Genomic DNA, 14102 nt, shown 5'->3' with positions numbered 1-14102 from the left:
CTTGCCTGGAAGAACTGCTTAGGTCTCTGAATGGTATGAGGGATGAAGTGTTAGAATAAATGTTGCACTTCCCATGGTTGTATGGGTAAGTTTAGGGGTCAGAGAGGGTTAGATGGGGAGGGAAGTTGTCAATATGGTGGAGAGCACGTGAGGTCTCCAGGATGTAGGTGGGAAAGGACTGGACAATAGGAGACACAGTAGAGTCAAGGTACGAGGAGATGAAGTTCAACAGGTAGAAACAATGTGAATACTGGGAAAGTACTGCTTGTGGATCTTGGATAAGAGTTGAGAGCAGCAAGTGTGGGATTGGGGCACACTCAAGTTGGAGCCTGTGGATTGGAGATCTGCTGATGTGTTGATATTTGTGACAGTGGGGAAGGTGGTGGTCTACTTTTTCTTGGTGGGTGATAATCCAGGGTCGCTGAGGCAATATTAGCAATAAATGCTGATTTTAACCTCTTACTGTAAAATAAAACAAAATGATGTCTTCATTCATTCCAGGTACGTGTTAGTTGCTAGCAGTGCTAGGATTTATTGTGCATTCCAATTACATTAAAACGGAGAAGGAAGTTAAGTCAATAACTTAAACCAGTGGTTCCCAACATGGGGCATACGCCCCACATGGGGGTAATTTGATTTTTAAGGGGGGCAATTCGAGAATGAGTTATTAACAGTGAATTTTTTCTAGTAAGTCTGTGTGAGTATGAGTATGTGTGCGAGTTAATACATGTGTATATACAGTATGCATACATAAAAATACTCGTGTGTATGTACATGTGTAATTGCGTATGTACTGTATACATAGTATATCACCATCATTACAACCATCAAATGGCTTTCATAATTAAATTAATGAATTGACTGATGTAGGAAGGAACGAATGAACAAGTCCAAATGTGTAAGAAACTCGTACGAGGTCGCGCCAATGCTGCTTTTTGCAGTAGCTTTCAGTTCTTGGTGGTGTGAAGGTGTGTACATTGCGTCATCTCTTTTAAACGGTGTATCTGTCTTTGTATGCTGTAGAAACGAATCGGCATTGTTTTATTTATTTATTATTATTATTTTAATATCACTTAATGTTCTTTTTTTTACAATTTCTTAGTAATTTCTTCCTCAGAACTTTAACAGCCCTTTGGTTCTTTTATTTTTCTCTTTCATGAATGCCATGTTCTTTGGAAGCTTGTTTAAACCAATGGTCTTTTAGGCTTCCTCCAGGTGAATAGGAGTTCACTTTTTGAATAATAAGAATTATATATCACCACAGGGGGCATCAGGATTTTAGAGGTGATTAGGTGAGGCATGGCCAAAAAACGGTTGGGAACCACTGACTTAAACAGAGGTGGAGTCATATATAGTGCATAAGTGTTAGGAGGCAGACTGTGTTCTCAGTATCCTGTAGTTTCGTGACTACCTTTACTGAGTCAAGCTTTGTATATGAAGGTCTGGATTTTATTTACTATTTTGAGAGTGCCCCAATAAGATCCAAACTTGTGTATCTTGACTCATGTCCAGAATTCTTGCTTTTCAGTAACTTATCTACTGAGTTATCTTAACACAGTAGAGTTGTTTAATGCTCTACTATTCATATGCCTCCTGTGAGGTAACATGTTTTCAAGTGCTTTTGGTTAAGGCAATCTTGCAATAGTAGGGATATAAATGCCATAAATGCCACATTTGTAGGGTCACTTAGCCTTTTCAAGTGGACTTCGGGAAACCCCAAAAGAATGGTGCAAGAAGGAAAGCCATTGCTGAAAATGATCAACTTATGAATAGTAGGGAACTTTATGAACTGGACAATAAAGGATTGACGTTGGGAAGGAAATCATTGAATGTATGATATTATATATTGTTGAGAGAATGAGTAGAGAGAATCCAGTGAATCCTGTTCAGAGAGATTTACTCATGGGAGAGCTAGGTACAAATCTTGGAATGAAATCTTTTTTTCATTTTTGGCCTAGTTGGAGGTCTGGTGGAAGTTTGTGAAGACATAGATTCAAGAGTAAAGAGTTTAAACAGTGAAGTAATGATGATGGATTTGCCCATTCTAGAGGAAGCAATTACAATAGAAATAAGAAACAAAATCAGCTTTTCAGCAACTGTGCAAAGTGGTGGAACCACTAGCAGAAATCCTATGAGAGAGCACATTCATTAATGGGTAAATCTCCTTAGTACATAACCTGCTTGATACCTTGCTAAGGGCGCTCTAAAACAAATAATTTTTTCTTGTTTTCTGGAGTGTATTTGAGCATCTTCAGATCATTTGAGCTTTCTTAGAGGGGCATGTTTCTACAAGAAATAGAAAAATTGAAATATTTGTACTTAAAATATTTATCATCAACATTAAGTTCTTTCCAAGCACGTGCAGCAAAGTATGTTGATTAATTTACCTCACTTAAGGTTGCTCTTGAGTTAATCATTTCCCATGTTAAATGAACTATTGGAAGTGTGTGATGGTATGTAGTTTTGATTATATTACATACTCAGTTTTAATTTGGTGTTGCAACTCTTCTGTGCATTCTGATCTTCACTGTGTTTTGCAGTCTACCACAGCCCTCGATGGTCTCGGCCTTCTACTTAATAGGTAAAGGATCATCACATCTTGTTGCAGTTATGCACCATGTAACTGGCAACCACAGAGTCAATTAAAGCCCAATATGAGATAAATCATGAGATGTTTGTGATTAACAACTAACAGATATCATATTTTATAAATTACATCTTTCGTATCCTAGGTCAGGATATTCAACATAAGCTGGTTTCCAGAAATGTGCATTCTGCTGTACCCAGTCACATTTAAGGGTATCTGTTGTTGCCTCAGTAGATTTAGTGAAGCAGTGAATTGTGTAATTTGTTAGATTCAGAAGAATCAGTTTCTTTAACTTGAAAACAGTTGACCACATGTTTGATTGCAGAGGAAGATTGAAGTTCTCTTCACTGGCAGTTAATTGGGATCTTGTCAGTTCAAGTTCAGACTTCATTGTCATTCAACCACATACATCTACGTAGCTATAAAAACTATTTTTCCAAGGCCAAGATGCAAAACACAGTAATTCAGTCACACATAGCACATATAGATACACTCATGAAAAATAATATTAGCACAAGTCCCTGAGTAGGATGACCTGAAGATTGATGGTGCGTGGATGTTGTCTTGGAGAGTTATTAATTAAGGAGCAACCTTAAATTATGTAAATTAATCAATTTACTTTGCTGTATGGGCTCGGAAAGAAATTAATGTTGATAATAAATATTTTAAATGCAAATTTTGCAAGAACAGGTGCACAGCAGTTCCTCATCTTGTGCAGGTTCAGCAGATGAAGGCAAAACAGCTTGTCTTGCGCTGGGTGCACCACAGGACTGAACAGTGGAGAACAGTGATGATATGTGGGGCCAGCCCCCAACCCAACATGGGTTCCAACATATCTGCCTTATCTCTGTTCCTTCATGTCATGTCTTCTACTTTCATGTAATTTGCTAACAGGAAAACAGAAAATATTAGGAAACCTACTTTACACCCATCATGATATGAGCACCCTTTACTTCAGTTGCAGCATATGCGTGATAAGGAGCAGCGTCTGAGCCAGGAGTTGCAGCGACTGCGAAACCACTTAATTGAGATAGAAGAATCATACACCAAAGAGGCCTTGACAGCTGAGGACCGAGAGACTGAGCTGAGGAGGAAGATAACCTTTTTGGAGGAAACGTTGGCATCCTCGTCTTGCGCTGTGGAAAGTGCAAGGTAGAAGTCATCCTTTTTAGAAAATATTAGATTTTAAAATGGTGATTAAAGTGGATAAGTTTCAAGGTTGTTTAATGTCATTTTCAGTACAAAGGAGAATAAAATAATTGTTACTGTAGACCCGATGCAGCACAAAAAACACAATAAGTTAAAGAACATGATAATAAAATAACACAGTAAATATAATAACATAAGATGGCTTATGTATGACATGTAGCGCCACATGCAGGAGTGTCAGCACATGAAGTGACTCTGTCAGAAAATGATTAAGTAGTAGTGGTAGGGATGTGGAGGGGTGAGTTGGTGGGTAGTGTTACAGCTTGGGGAAAGTAACTCTTATTGAGTCTAGTGGTCCTGGTGTGGATGCTATGTAGCATTCCTGATTGGAGTGGAACAAACAGTCCATGAGAAGGTGGGTGGGATTCTTCAGGATGTTATGGGCCTTCTTTTAGCAGCTCTCTGCATATATGTCCTTGATGACGGGTAGGCTGGTGCCAGTGATACGTTAGGCAGTTTTGACTACCTGTTGGTAGAGCCTTCTGCAGTGCAATTTCCATACCACACAGTCACTTCCTAAGACTTTCCTGTGTTTTTCTTCACAATGAATCACTGTAAGTCATGTTTTGTATGACATTTCTGACTGAAGTGACTTCAGACTTCTATAGCATGAGATCAGGTCAAACTAAGATCAGTCAGCCTGCTTATTTTAGCAACAGGTAAGTAAAAAAAAGGAGGATTATTAATATATCACCTTCCTTCTACTGCCAGAATAGGATACCTGTCATACTGCACCATTTCTCTAGTGGTCGGCCTAGATTTATCCTTATGTTTGGTTTCTACAAGATCAAAGTCCCTGAGATTGCTCCCAATTTAATCAAGATGGTGAATTCTAGGGATAGTATTCCATAAAGCAGAGGAGAGGCAAATTTGTAAGTTTTGCTTGAAATTTAAAAAGAAGTACACATTTTCTTCTGCATCTCAGCAGGCGCATGAATGTAATTAATCCAAACACATTGACAGTGAATAAGCAGCTTCATTGTAAATGTGGTACCAACATATATTAATCAGGCAGGTTGCTAATGGAAAATTATTTGCTCTAATGTCAGATACGATTTATTTTCTGGGAGGCATGGGTGACTACACAGTTACTGTGATGCTATGCATGTAATTACACATTTGCTTCCAAACCATTTTATCTGAAGGCATGCTATGCTTGAGCAGTGTACCTTATCATCAGAACACCATGCATATCTTCCCTATAGCCACCAAGCCAGTCTTCAAGTGGAGTCTTTGCAAGAACAACTTCAGGCCATCACGAAGCAGCGAGATGATGCGATGGTGCAGTTACGTGCCGCTCAAGAACAAGTAAAGCAGTATGCAATGTCGCTGACCAACCTGCAGATGGTGATAGAGCAATTTCAACAGGGTAAGATGTTGCTAAAGTGAAACAAGTAGCTTCGGAGTAAGCTGAGTCAGATGGATGATTAAATTTAGATGTGCAGATTTTTACAGCTTCCTTTATACTTTGGTCATTTAATTGTGTTTCCAAAGATTGTAATTATTTGCAACCCATAGATTTCTGTGAAGATAAGTAGGCAACAAGAAAAATCTAAAAACCAAGCTACATACACAAAAAGCTGGAGGAACCGAGCAGGCTAGGCAGTATCTATGGAAAAAAGTACAGTCAACGTTTTGGGCCGAAGTCCTTCAGCAGGACCGGAGTGAAAAAGATGAGGGAGAGATTTAAAAGGTGGGGAAAAGGAGAAAGAAACACAAGGTGATAGGTGAAGGGGGAGGGATGAAGTCAATAGCTGGGAAGTTGACAGGGCTGGAGAAGGAAGAGTCTGATAGGTGAAGATAGAAGGCCATGGAAGAAAGAAAAGTGGAGAGGAACACCAGAGGGAAATGATGGGCAGGCCAGGAGACAAAGTGATAGAGGAAAAAGGGGATGGAGAATGGTGGGGTGGAGTGGGGTTGACATTACTGGAAGTTCAAGAAATCAATGTTCATACCATCGCGATGGAGGCTACCTAGATGGAATGTAAGGTGACGTCCTTTCAACCTGATTGTGGCCTCATTGCAGCTGTAGAGGAGGCCATGGATTGACATATCTGAATGGGAATGGGAAGTGGAATTAAAATGGGTGGCCACTAGGAGATCCCACTTCTGATGGATAGAGCGTAGGTGCTTGGTGAAACAGTCTCTCAATATACGTTGGGTCTCACCGATATACAGGAGGCCACACAGGGAGCACTGGATACAGTATATGACCCCAACAGACTCACAGGCGAAGTGTCGCCTCACCTGGAAGAACTGTTTGGGGCCCTGAATGGTAGTGAGGGAGGAGGTGTGGCACTTGATCCACTTGCAAGGATAAGTGCTAGGAGGGAGCTCAGTGGGGAGAGATGAATGGACAAGGGAGTCCTGCAGGGATCACACCCTACACAAAGCAGAAAGTGGGTGGGTGGGGGGAGGGAGAGATGTGCTTGGTGGTATGATCCCGTTGGAGGTGGCGAATGTTCTGGAGAATTATGTGCTGGACGCGTAGGCTGGTAGGGTGGTAAGTGAGGACAAGAGGAACCCTATCCCTATCCCTAGGGTGGTGCAAGAATGGGGTAAGAACAAATGTGCGTGAAATGGAAGAGATGCAGTTGAGGGCAGTTGATTCAATATTTTTTATTCCCTGTGAACTTCAATCTGATAAAAATTATCCTTCATACTGAACCAACGTTCTGCTTTCTGCATGACAGATGTCGTAAATGGCAAATCTATAAGATTGGCATGTGAGTTTGAACCAAATAAACACTATTCCAAGATAACAAAGTATTCCAATAGTGGGAGAGTCTATATCAGAGAGGATACAGACTCCGATTAAAAGGGCTTCCCTTTATGGGAGGTAAGGACAAATTTCTTTAGTCAGAGGGTGGTAAATCTGTGGAATTCATTGCTACAGATGGCTGTGGAGGCCAAGTCATTGGATATATTTAAAGGGGAGGTTGATAGATATTTGATAAGTAAGGGTGTCAAGGGTTACGAGAAGAAGGCAGGAAAATGGGTGTGAGAGGGATAATAAATCAGCCATGATTGAATGTCGGAGCAGTCTTCATGGGCCAAATGGCCTAATTCTGCTCCTACACTTGATCATCTTATTACTTTGTAGCATCTAGCCTGGAGCCTTAGGTCATGATGTTTCAAGGGCTCATCTAAATATTCTTAATTGTTCTGAGATTGTCTGCTTCCAGCATCCCTCAGGTAGCATATTCTTGATTTCAGCCATACTCTGGATTGGGGGAGGGGGGGAATAAAATGGTCCTAGACTCTTCTTTAACTCGAGGAAATCTGCAGATGCTGGAAATTCAAACAACACACACAAAATGCTGGTGGAACACAGCAGGCCAGGCAGCATCTATAGGAAGAAGCACTGTCGACGTTTCTGGCTGAGACCCTTCGTCAGGACCAACTGAAAGGAGAGATACTAAGAGACTTGAAAGTAGTGGGGGGAGGGGGAAATGCGAAATGATAGGAGAAGACTGGAGGGGGTGGGGTGAAGCTAGGAGCTGGAAAGGTGATTGGCGAAAGTGATACAGAGCTGGAGAAGGGAAAGGTTCATGGGACGGGAGGCCTTGGGAGGAAGAAAGGGAGAGAGGGGAGCACCAGAGGGAGATGGAGAACAGGCAGGGTGATGGGTAGAGAGAGAAGAAAAAAAAAACAACTAAATATGTCATGGGTAGCCTTCAACCTGATGGCATGAACATTGACTTCTCTAACTTACGTTAATGTCCCTCCTCCCCTTCTTACCGCTTCCCTGACATATTTAGTGGTTTGTTTCTTTTCTCTCTCTCCTCATGGTTAAAGAAGGCAAGTGTCTGGTGAATCTCCTCTGTACCCTATCCAGTGCAATCACCTGCTTCCTGTGGAATAAAAAACAAACTGCACGCAGTGCTCCAGCTGTGGCCAAACTAGTAGCAGGGGCCCCCAACCTGGGTGGCCACTGACTCCTCAGTTGATAGTAAGGGCCCATGGAATAAAAAATGTTGGGAATTCCCACTCTTTAGTTATAGTATAACCTCCTCTGTTGCATTTCTGACTATAGTTAATGAATGCAGGTGTCCTGTATACCACCTTAACCACCTGTGCTGCTGTTTTCAGTGACTTTGGACTTATCAACCTTTGTACACTAAGCTCTCTCTATTATTGAGTACTTCCTAGAATCCAATTCATTGTGTACTTCCTTGCCTTCCTAATTCTATCAAAATGCCTCACCCCACACTTTTCAGGATTAAATTGTATCAACACTTATATCATTCTGTAGTTGAAGACTACCATTCTTACCATCAATATCAGCAATTTTCATGAAATGTGCAATTTTATTAAATGCATTTGTGCATTTACATGTACATTCTGAATGTATATAAACTAATGTTTTAGTGTGAACTAATTCGGAGATATCCATTTGAATCTACATACAAGAGATTCTACAGATGCTGGAAATCCAGTGCAACCCACATGAGATTCTGGAGGAACCCAGCAGGTTAGGCAGCATCTATGGAGAGGAATAAAGAGTTGATATTTCAGGCTGAGACCCTTCATCAGAATCTACAGTTGATAACAGAAATAAGTGTCTTACTGATAGCTTAACTGAAATGAGTAAACCATCTCAGTTTGCTTCTCAACAGGATTAGATCATGGCATAAAATCAGTGGGAAGGGATGGGGGGACGAATGGACAAGGGAGTCACGTAGGGAGCGATCCCTGCGGAAAGCAGAAAGGGTGGGGGAGAGAAAGATGTGCTCAGTGGTGGGATCCCATTGGAGGTGGCGGAAGTTACGGAGAATTATATGTTGGACCCGGAGGCTGGTGAGGTGGTAGGCGAGGACAAGGGGAGCCCTATCCCGAGTGGGGTGGCAGGAGGATAGGGTGAGGGCAGATGTGCGTGAGATGGGAGAGATGTGTTTGAGAGCAGAGTTGATGGTGGAGAAATGGAAGCCCCTTTCTTTAAAAAAGGAAGACATCTCCTTCGTCCTGGAATGAAAAACCTCATCCTGAGAGCAGATGCGGCGGAGATGGAGGAATTGCAAGAAGGGGATGGCATTTTTGCAAGAGACGGGGTGGGAAGAGGAATAGTCCAGGTAGCTCTGAGAGTGATCATAGATATCAGTAGATAAGCTGTCTCCAGAGATGGAGACAGAAAGATCAGGAAAGGGGAGGATGGTGTCAGAGGTGTCATTTTGCAAATTGTGTTTCTTGACCTTGAGTGAATTATATTGTTGGGTGATGGGAAAGGAGCGTTTCTGGTCATACAGCTGGTGCAATACCTCACTAGTAAGATCATTTACCATGAGTACCATGAGTGAAAAGCTGTGTAATATTTATGAGGATGAGTTTGGAAACAGAATGCACAATAATTAATAAATGATCTATGGTAATTGTAATGCTTGTAAGCAAGAAATATTTCTACGATTTAGTCATATAGTGTAGAGTCAAAGCATCAACATGTTGCACAGATGTCACTCCATTTTTTCTTGTTACCAACATTCAGAAATTGCCCGCCCCACCCACCACCTATCACTATATGCTCTGGCTCCCCTGAAATAATTGTAGTTTTTTTTACTTCCCCATTTTTCAGATGATTCAATCTGTTTACATATTCTACTACTCATGCATGTAGACTTTGTCATTCCATGGTTATCAGCGAACATTGCTTCCATTTTTGTGATTCTTGTAAGCGTCCATCACAGGCTTTAAAAGGAGAAGTGCGAGTATGATGGTTATATTAACAGGCATCAAAAAAGATTTGATTTATCTATTGCTGGAGTTAGAAGATAGTTAAAAGCACATAAATTGGTGGAATGAGGTGGTCAGAAGGCAGTTGCAATATAATATGGCGAAGCAAGGAACCATTATTTCCATAAAACATGTTAATTAGTAGATAAACAGCAAGGCACTGAACGTAAGTTGTGAAAGTGCAATTATTGATCGATCAGACCATGGGATTTAGTAACAGGGCACATATGTACTTGTAAGAAGTTTCTTAAAACCTAGAGAAAATGTAGCAAAGCAAGTTTGGGATTCAGTGTCAAGGCAAGGATTAGTTTCTAATTTACATAGTGTAAGAGAATGAAGGATACACACGGTATGTGAGATTTTTACAATAAAGACTATGGTTGAGAGAGAAAATCACAGTGCAGTGGAAGAATGTACATGAAATTGATGAAAATGCAGGGTTGATAGAAGGGTGAAGTTTGTTTTTGCTTCCTTCAGCAAAGAGCCAATGGAAGCATGACGGCCTGAATCGCTTACACCTGTGCCACTCACTTTTATAGTTCTCCACATTGGATAACTCTAAACAAGGACTTCTAGTTTTCTTTCCTTTCATTGCTATCCCATGAGGTTTTTTATTAATTTTTTTATGCATTTCTGCAAACAAAAAAACCCAACAACAAAGTGAAGATTAATATAGTGCAAAATAAACATATCAGTTATATAATTCATAACAATAAGGAAACAGCACCCAGAATAAAATCATATAAAGTTAGTATCCTCCCCTCCCTCCCACTATAGAACTCCAGGCCAACCATTACAATATGTAAAAGAAATTAATTGGAGCATTCAACTCCCCCAACTGTAAATATAAATAAAAAAAGAATAATAATGCCTACTACCAAAACTATAATGTAATTTCCATCAAAAAGAAATCATAAAACTTAGAGAGGAAAAAAAAGCTGAAAGTAAGGGATTAAAAAGAATAAACTTAATCTAAAGAGGAGTTATGAAAAGTATTCAAGAAGAGGTCCCCACACCTTTTGAAATTTTATGTCCAAATTGAGAAGTGAGTAATGAATTTTTTCAAGGTCTAAACAGGACATAATATCATTAAGCCATTGAGCATGAGTGAGTGGGGCAACATCTCTCCACCAAAGGAGGGCTAAGCCAAAAGAGAGGCAAAAGGTAATGTTCCACATTTAGTTGGACTCAAATGCATGTCTGCCTCACCCAAGGCACCAAAAAGGGCAATCAGAAGATTAGGTTCTAAGTGGCAATTAAAAATATGGGATAGCGGTATTGAACATTGATTTACAACCCCATCCTATTACCGCAATTTTTGGTTTACCAATGATGGACTTACTTCACTTATCTTCATCCGCCTGTCGAATGATTGCATTTCTCACTCTGATGGCTAGAAGATCTATTTTGCTGAATTGGAAGGAAATTAATCCTCCCATTGTATTTCATTGGTTTTCTCAAACTATGTTATGTTTAAATTTAGAAAAAATTAGAAGTGGTGTATTTGATACTTCTATTAAATTTGAAAAGATATGGAGACCATTTATTCAATATTTTTGTATGATGTAATATGACCCTGTTCCGAACCTATTTGTTTTTTCAGCTTTAATCTTATTTATGTTGAGAGGATCGGAGTTGACGACACTGTTGATTATGTATTCTTGTGAGATATTATAAACAGCCCTTTTTTTTCTTTTTCTAATTTTTCTTTCTTTTTTTGCTTTTTTGCTTTTTTTTCTTCTTTATTAGCTATTAGATTAGTAGTTTAGTTATTTTTGCATTTCATTTTTTTCTTTTTTCTGTTTTTTTATATTATATATTATGAAATATCTAGATTTACCTTGTTCATATATATACTGTATTGTTCATGTTTTGGGAATACTCATTTATACTGTAATCCTTGCTTATGTATTCTTTCATGTGCAATGGGAATGTGTATATTTGTAATCCCTTTATTAATATATCAATTGTATTTTGTTCATATTATTAATAATAATAAAAAGATTGGAAAAGAAAGAATATGGGATAAAGATTAAAAAAAACTTCTCTCCAAAATTTTTCTAGACTAGGACAAGCCCAGTACATATGGATAAGAGAAGCCTCACCACTTTTACACTTGTCACAAATAGGACTAATGTCAGGATAAAACTGTGACAATTTAGTTTTAGACATGTGAGCCCTATGTACAACCTTAAACTATAAAAGACAGTGGCGAGCACATAACGAGGTTGAATTAACTGACTTAAGAATTGAATCTCAAACCACATCAGATAAAGAAATATTTAAATCATGCTCCCAAGCAGTTATAATTTTATCAAAGGGAGCACACCTTAAGGTCAATAATTTATCATGAATAAAAGATATTAAGCCTTTGCCCAATGGAATAATACAAAGAAACAGGTCCACAATGTTTTTCTTGGGCATCTCAGGAAAATTAGATAATAAAGAGTTAATGAAATGTCTAATTTGAATGTATCTAAAGAAATGGGTATTAGGCAGATTAAACTTTGCAGAGAGTTGTTGAAAAGTTGCAAAATGATTGTTTATGAAAAGATCTTCAAAACAGCTAATGCCCATTCTATACCAATCATGAAATGTTGAGTCTTGCATAGAAGGTAGTAAAAGATGATTATGTAAGATAGGACTAGAGAGAGAGAAAAACCATGAAGGTCATTAAATTTTCTAAACTGAGCCCATATTCTCAGTGTGTGTCTGATTAGAGGATTAACAATTAGTCTAGGCAAGCGACAAGGAAGTGCAGATCCAAGAAGTGCAGAAATAGAGATATTCTTAGTAGAGTTCAACTCCATTGCCACCCATTTTGGACGATCAGACTGATTATAAAAAAAAAAGGACTAAAAAGTAAGGCAGCAAATATTTCTGCCCGATAATATAAATGGAAGTTAGGTGAAGCCATACCACCTTTTTTAGATTTTTGGAGGTAAGGTTTATCAGGTCTAGAACGTTTGCCTTTCCATAGATAGGACAAAATAATAGAATCTAACGAGTCAAAAAAGCTTTAGAAATAAAAATTGATGTAGACTGAAATAAGCATAACAATTTAGGAAGGATATACATTTTAATAACATTTATTCGACCTTCTAGAGACATAGATAAGGGTGACCATTGTGTCAAACACTGTTTTGTAGAATTTAAAAGATTTTGAGGTTTTGAATCCAAATATAGCATCAACGGTATCTCTCTGATTGGGGTCAGTTAATTCTTTGCAAAGCAGGCCTGGAATAATTATCCTTATTGTTTTAATTTAGAATGTTTTGGCCAACAAAATATTTAAAATTTTCTTCCATGATGTTTTCTCCCCTGCTTTTTTTTTTGTGCGACAGCTTGCTAGATGTTTTTCACTTTCTTTTAATGATCAGAGCTGTATTTCTGGTCTTGCAGTATAGTTATAAATTGCATCCTAATAATGTAGATAGCTTTGCACATTCTATGTCCATTTATATTTCCTGTGCCAACATGCAGAGGAGAAAGCGATGTATGCAACTGAGCTGGAGAAATATCAGAAGGAAATTTCAGAGTGGAAAAAGAAAGCATTAAGTCTTGAGAAAAGAGTCACAGAATTAGAGGTAAGGGAAAAATTTGTCAACGTTTTTGACCAGTTTCGATTATAATAATGTTAGGCAATAGTTAGTGAGTTTATCTCTACTTCATCACTGGCTATTTTATGATATCTGACGTCAGTGATGTCCTGCATTGCCTGATGCCATGGTCACAGAATGTTTTCTAAGAAATTTGTTTGCTTTCACTAAACATGTAAGTTTAATAGTAGTTTCAGGTTGTATTCTTCTGAAATTCAAAGCCATTGACTTCATTGAAGCTGAATTTCAGAAAGCAAAGCAAAACATATCCATGATTAAATGTGCTTTTAGTGTTACCAATGAAAGGCTGATTTCTCCACCAAAGTGTTCAGCAGCAATTATTTAAGCCTTGGATTCAGTTTGTGCACGCAGATCAGTGACATCTGACCCCAAATAGGTTTTCTTGCCTCGTTAACCATTTCAAAATATCAAACTAATCCTTAGATTCAGCTTTAAGTAATTTTTAAATGCAAACATTTATTTTGATTGATGAAATTCTGCCAAGGTTATATTGAGTTATAAAAGCAGTTTTATCCAGATATTATAATCATAATTTATTACACTATGGGTTGAATTTAGTTGATTATTCCACTGGGACTTTAAGCTTATCCATTTGATCCTGTAGAGTAGCCTCACCAGTGAAGAATTTCAATGTTGCATGAAGTTTAGTACATCGAAATGTCGTTGATATAAAGCTGGGCGGGAAGATTTCTGAGAGGGAGACACCAAGCATGCTTGTGCATTGAAGGAGAGAGTACATTGTGGAAGTTATGAGGATACCCAGTTTTGGGAGAATACAGAAACATTTTACATGGAACATAGAACATTACAGCACAGCATAGGCCCTTTAGCTCACGATGTTGTGCTGACCTTTTAACCTACTCTAAGATCAATCTAACCCTCCCCTCCTACAAAACCCTCCATTTTTCTATTGTCCATGTGCCTATCTAAGAGTTCATAAGACCATAAGACATAGGAGC

The 14102-nt window shown here is 38.7% G+C and overlaps 1 protein-coding gene across 1 annotated transcript in view; it reads left to right on the top strand.

Moving 5' to 3' along the window:
- The window catches only part of trip11 (thyroid hormone receptor interactor 11), a 122877-nt gene that overhangs the window by 69652 nt on the left and 39123 nt on the right, over nucleotides 1–14102 (top strand). Inside the window, exons 12-14 of the mRNA XM_059962291.1 lie at nucleotides 3546–3739; nucleotides 5002–5165; nucleotides 13007–13110. Coding sequence (XP_059818274.1) covers nucleotides 3546–3739; nucleotides 5002–5165; nucleotides 13007–13110 — 462 coding nt within the window. The remainder of the gene's footprint in view (nucleotides 1–3545; nucleotides 3740–5001; nucleotides 5166–13006; nucleotides 13111–14102) is intronic.

Source organism: Hypanus sabinus, chromosome 2 (assembly GCF_030144855.1).
Source record: "Hypanus sabinus isolate sHypSab1 chromosome 2, sHypSab1.hap1, whole genome shotgun sequence".
NCBI classification, from domain to species: domain Eukaryota; kingdom Metazoa; phylum Chordata; class Chondrichthyes; order Myliobatiformes; family Dasyatidae; genus Hypanus; species Hypanus sabinus.
The sequence above is the reverse complement of the archived record's forward strand: the minus strand, read 5'-3'. Positions and strand labels throughout refer to the sequence as shown.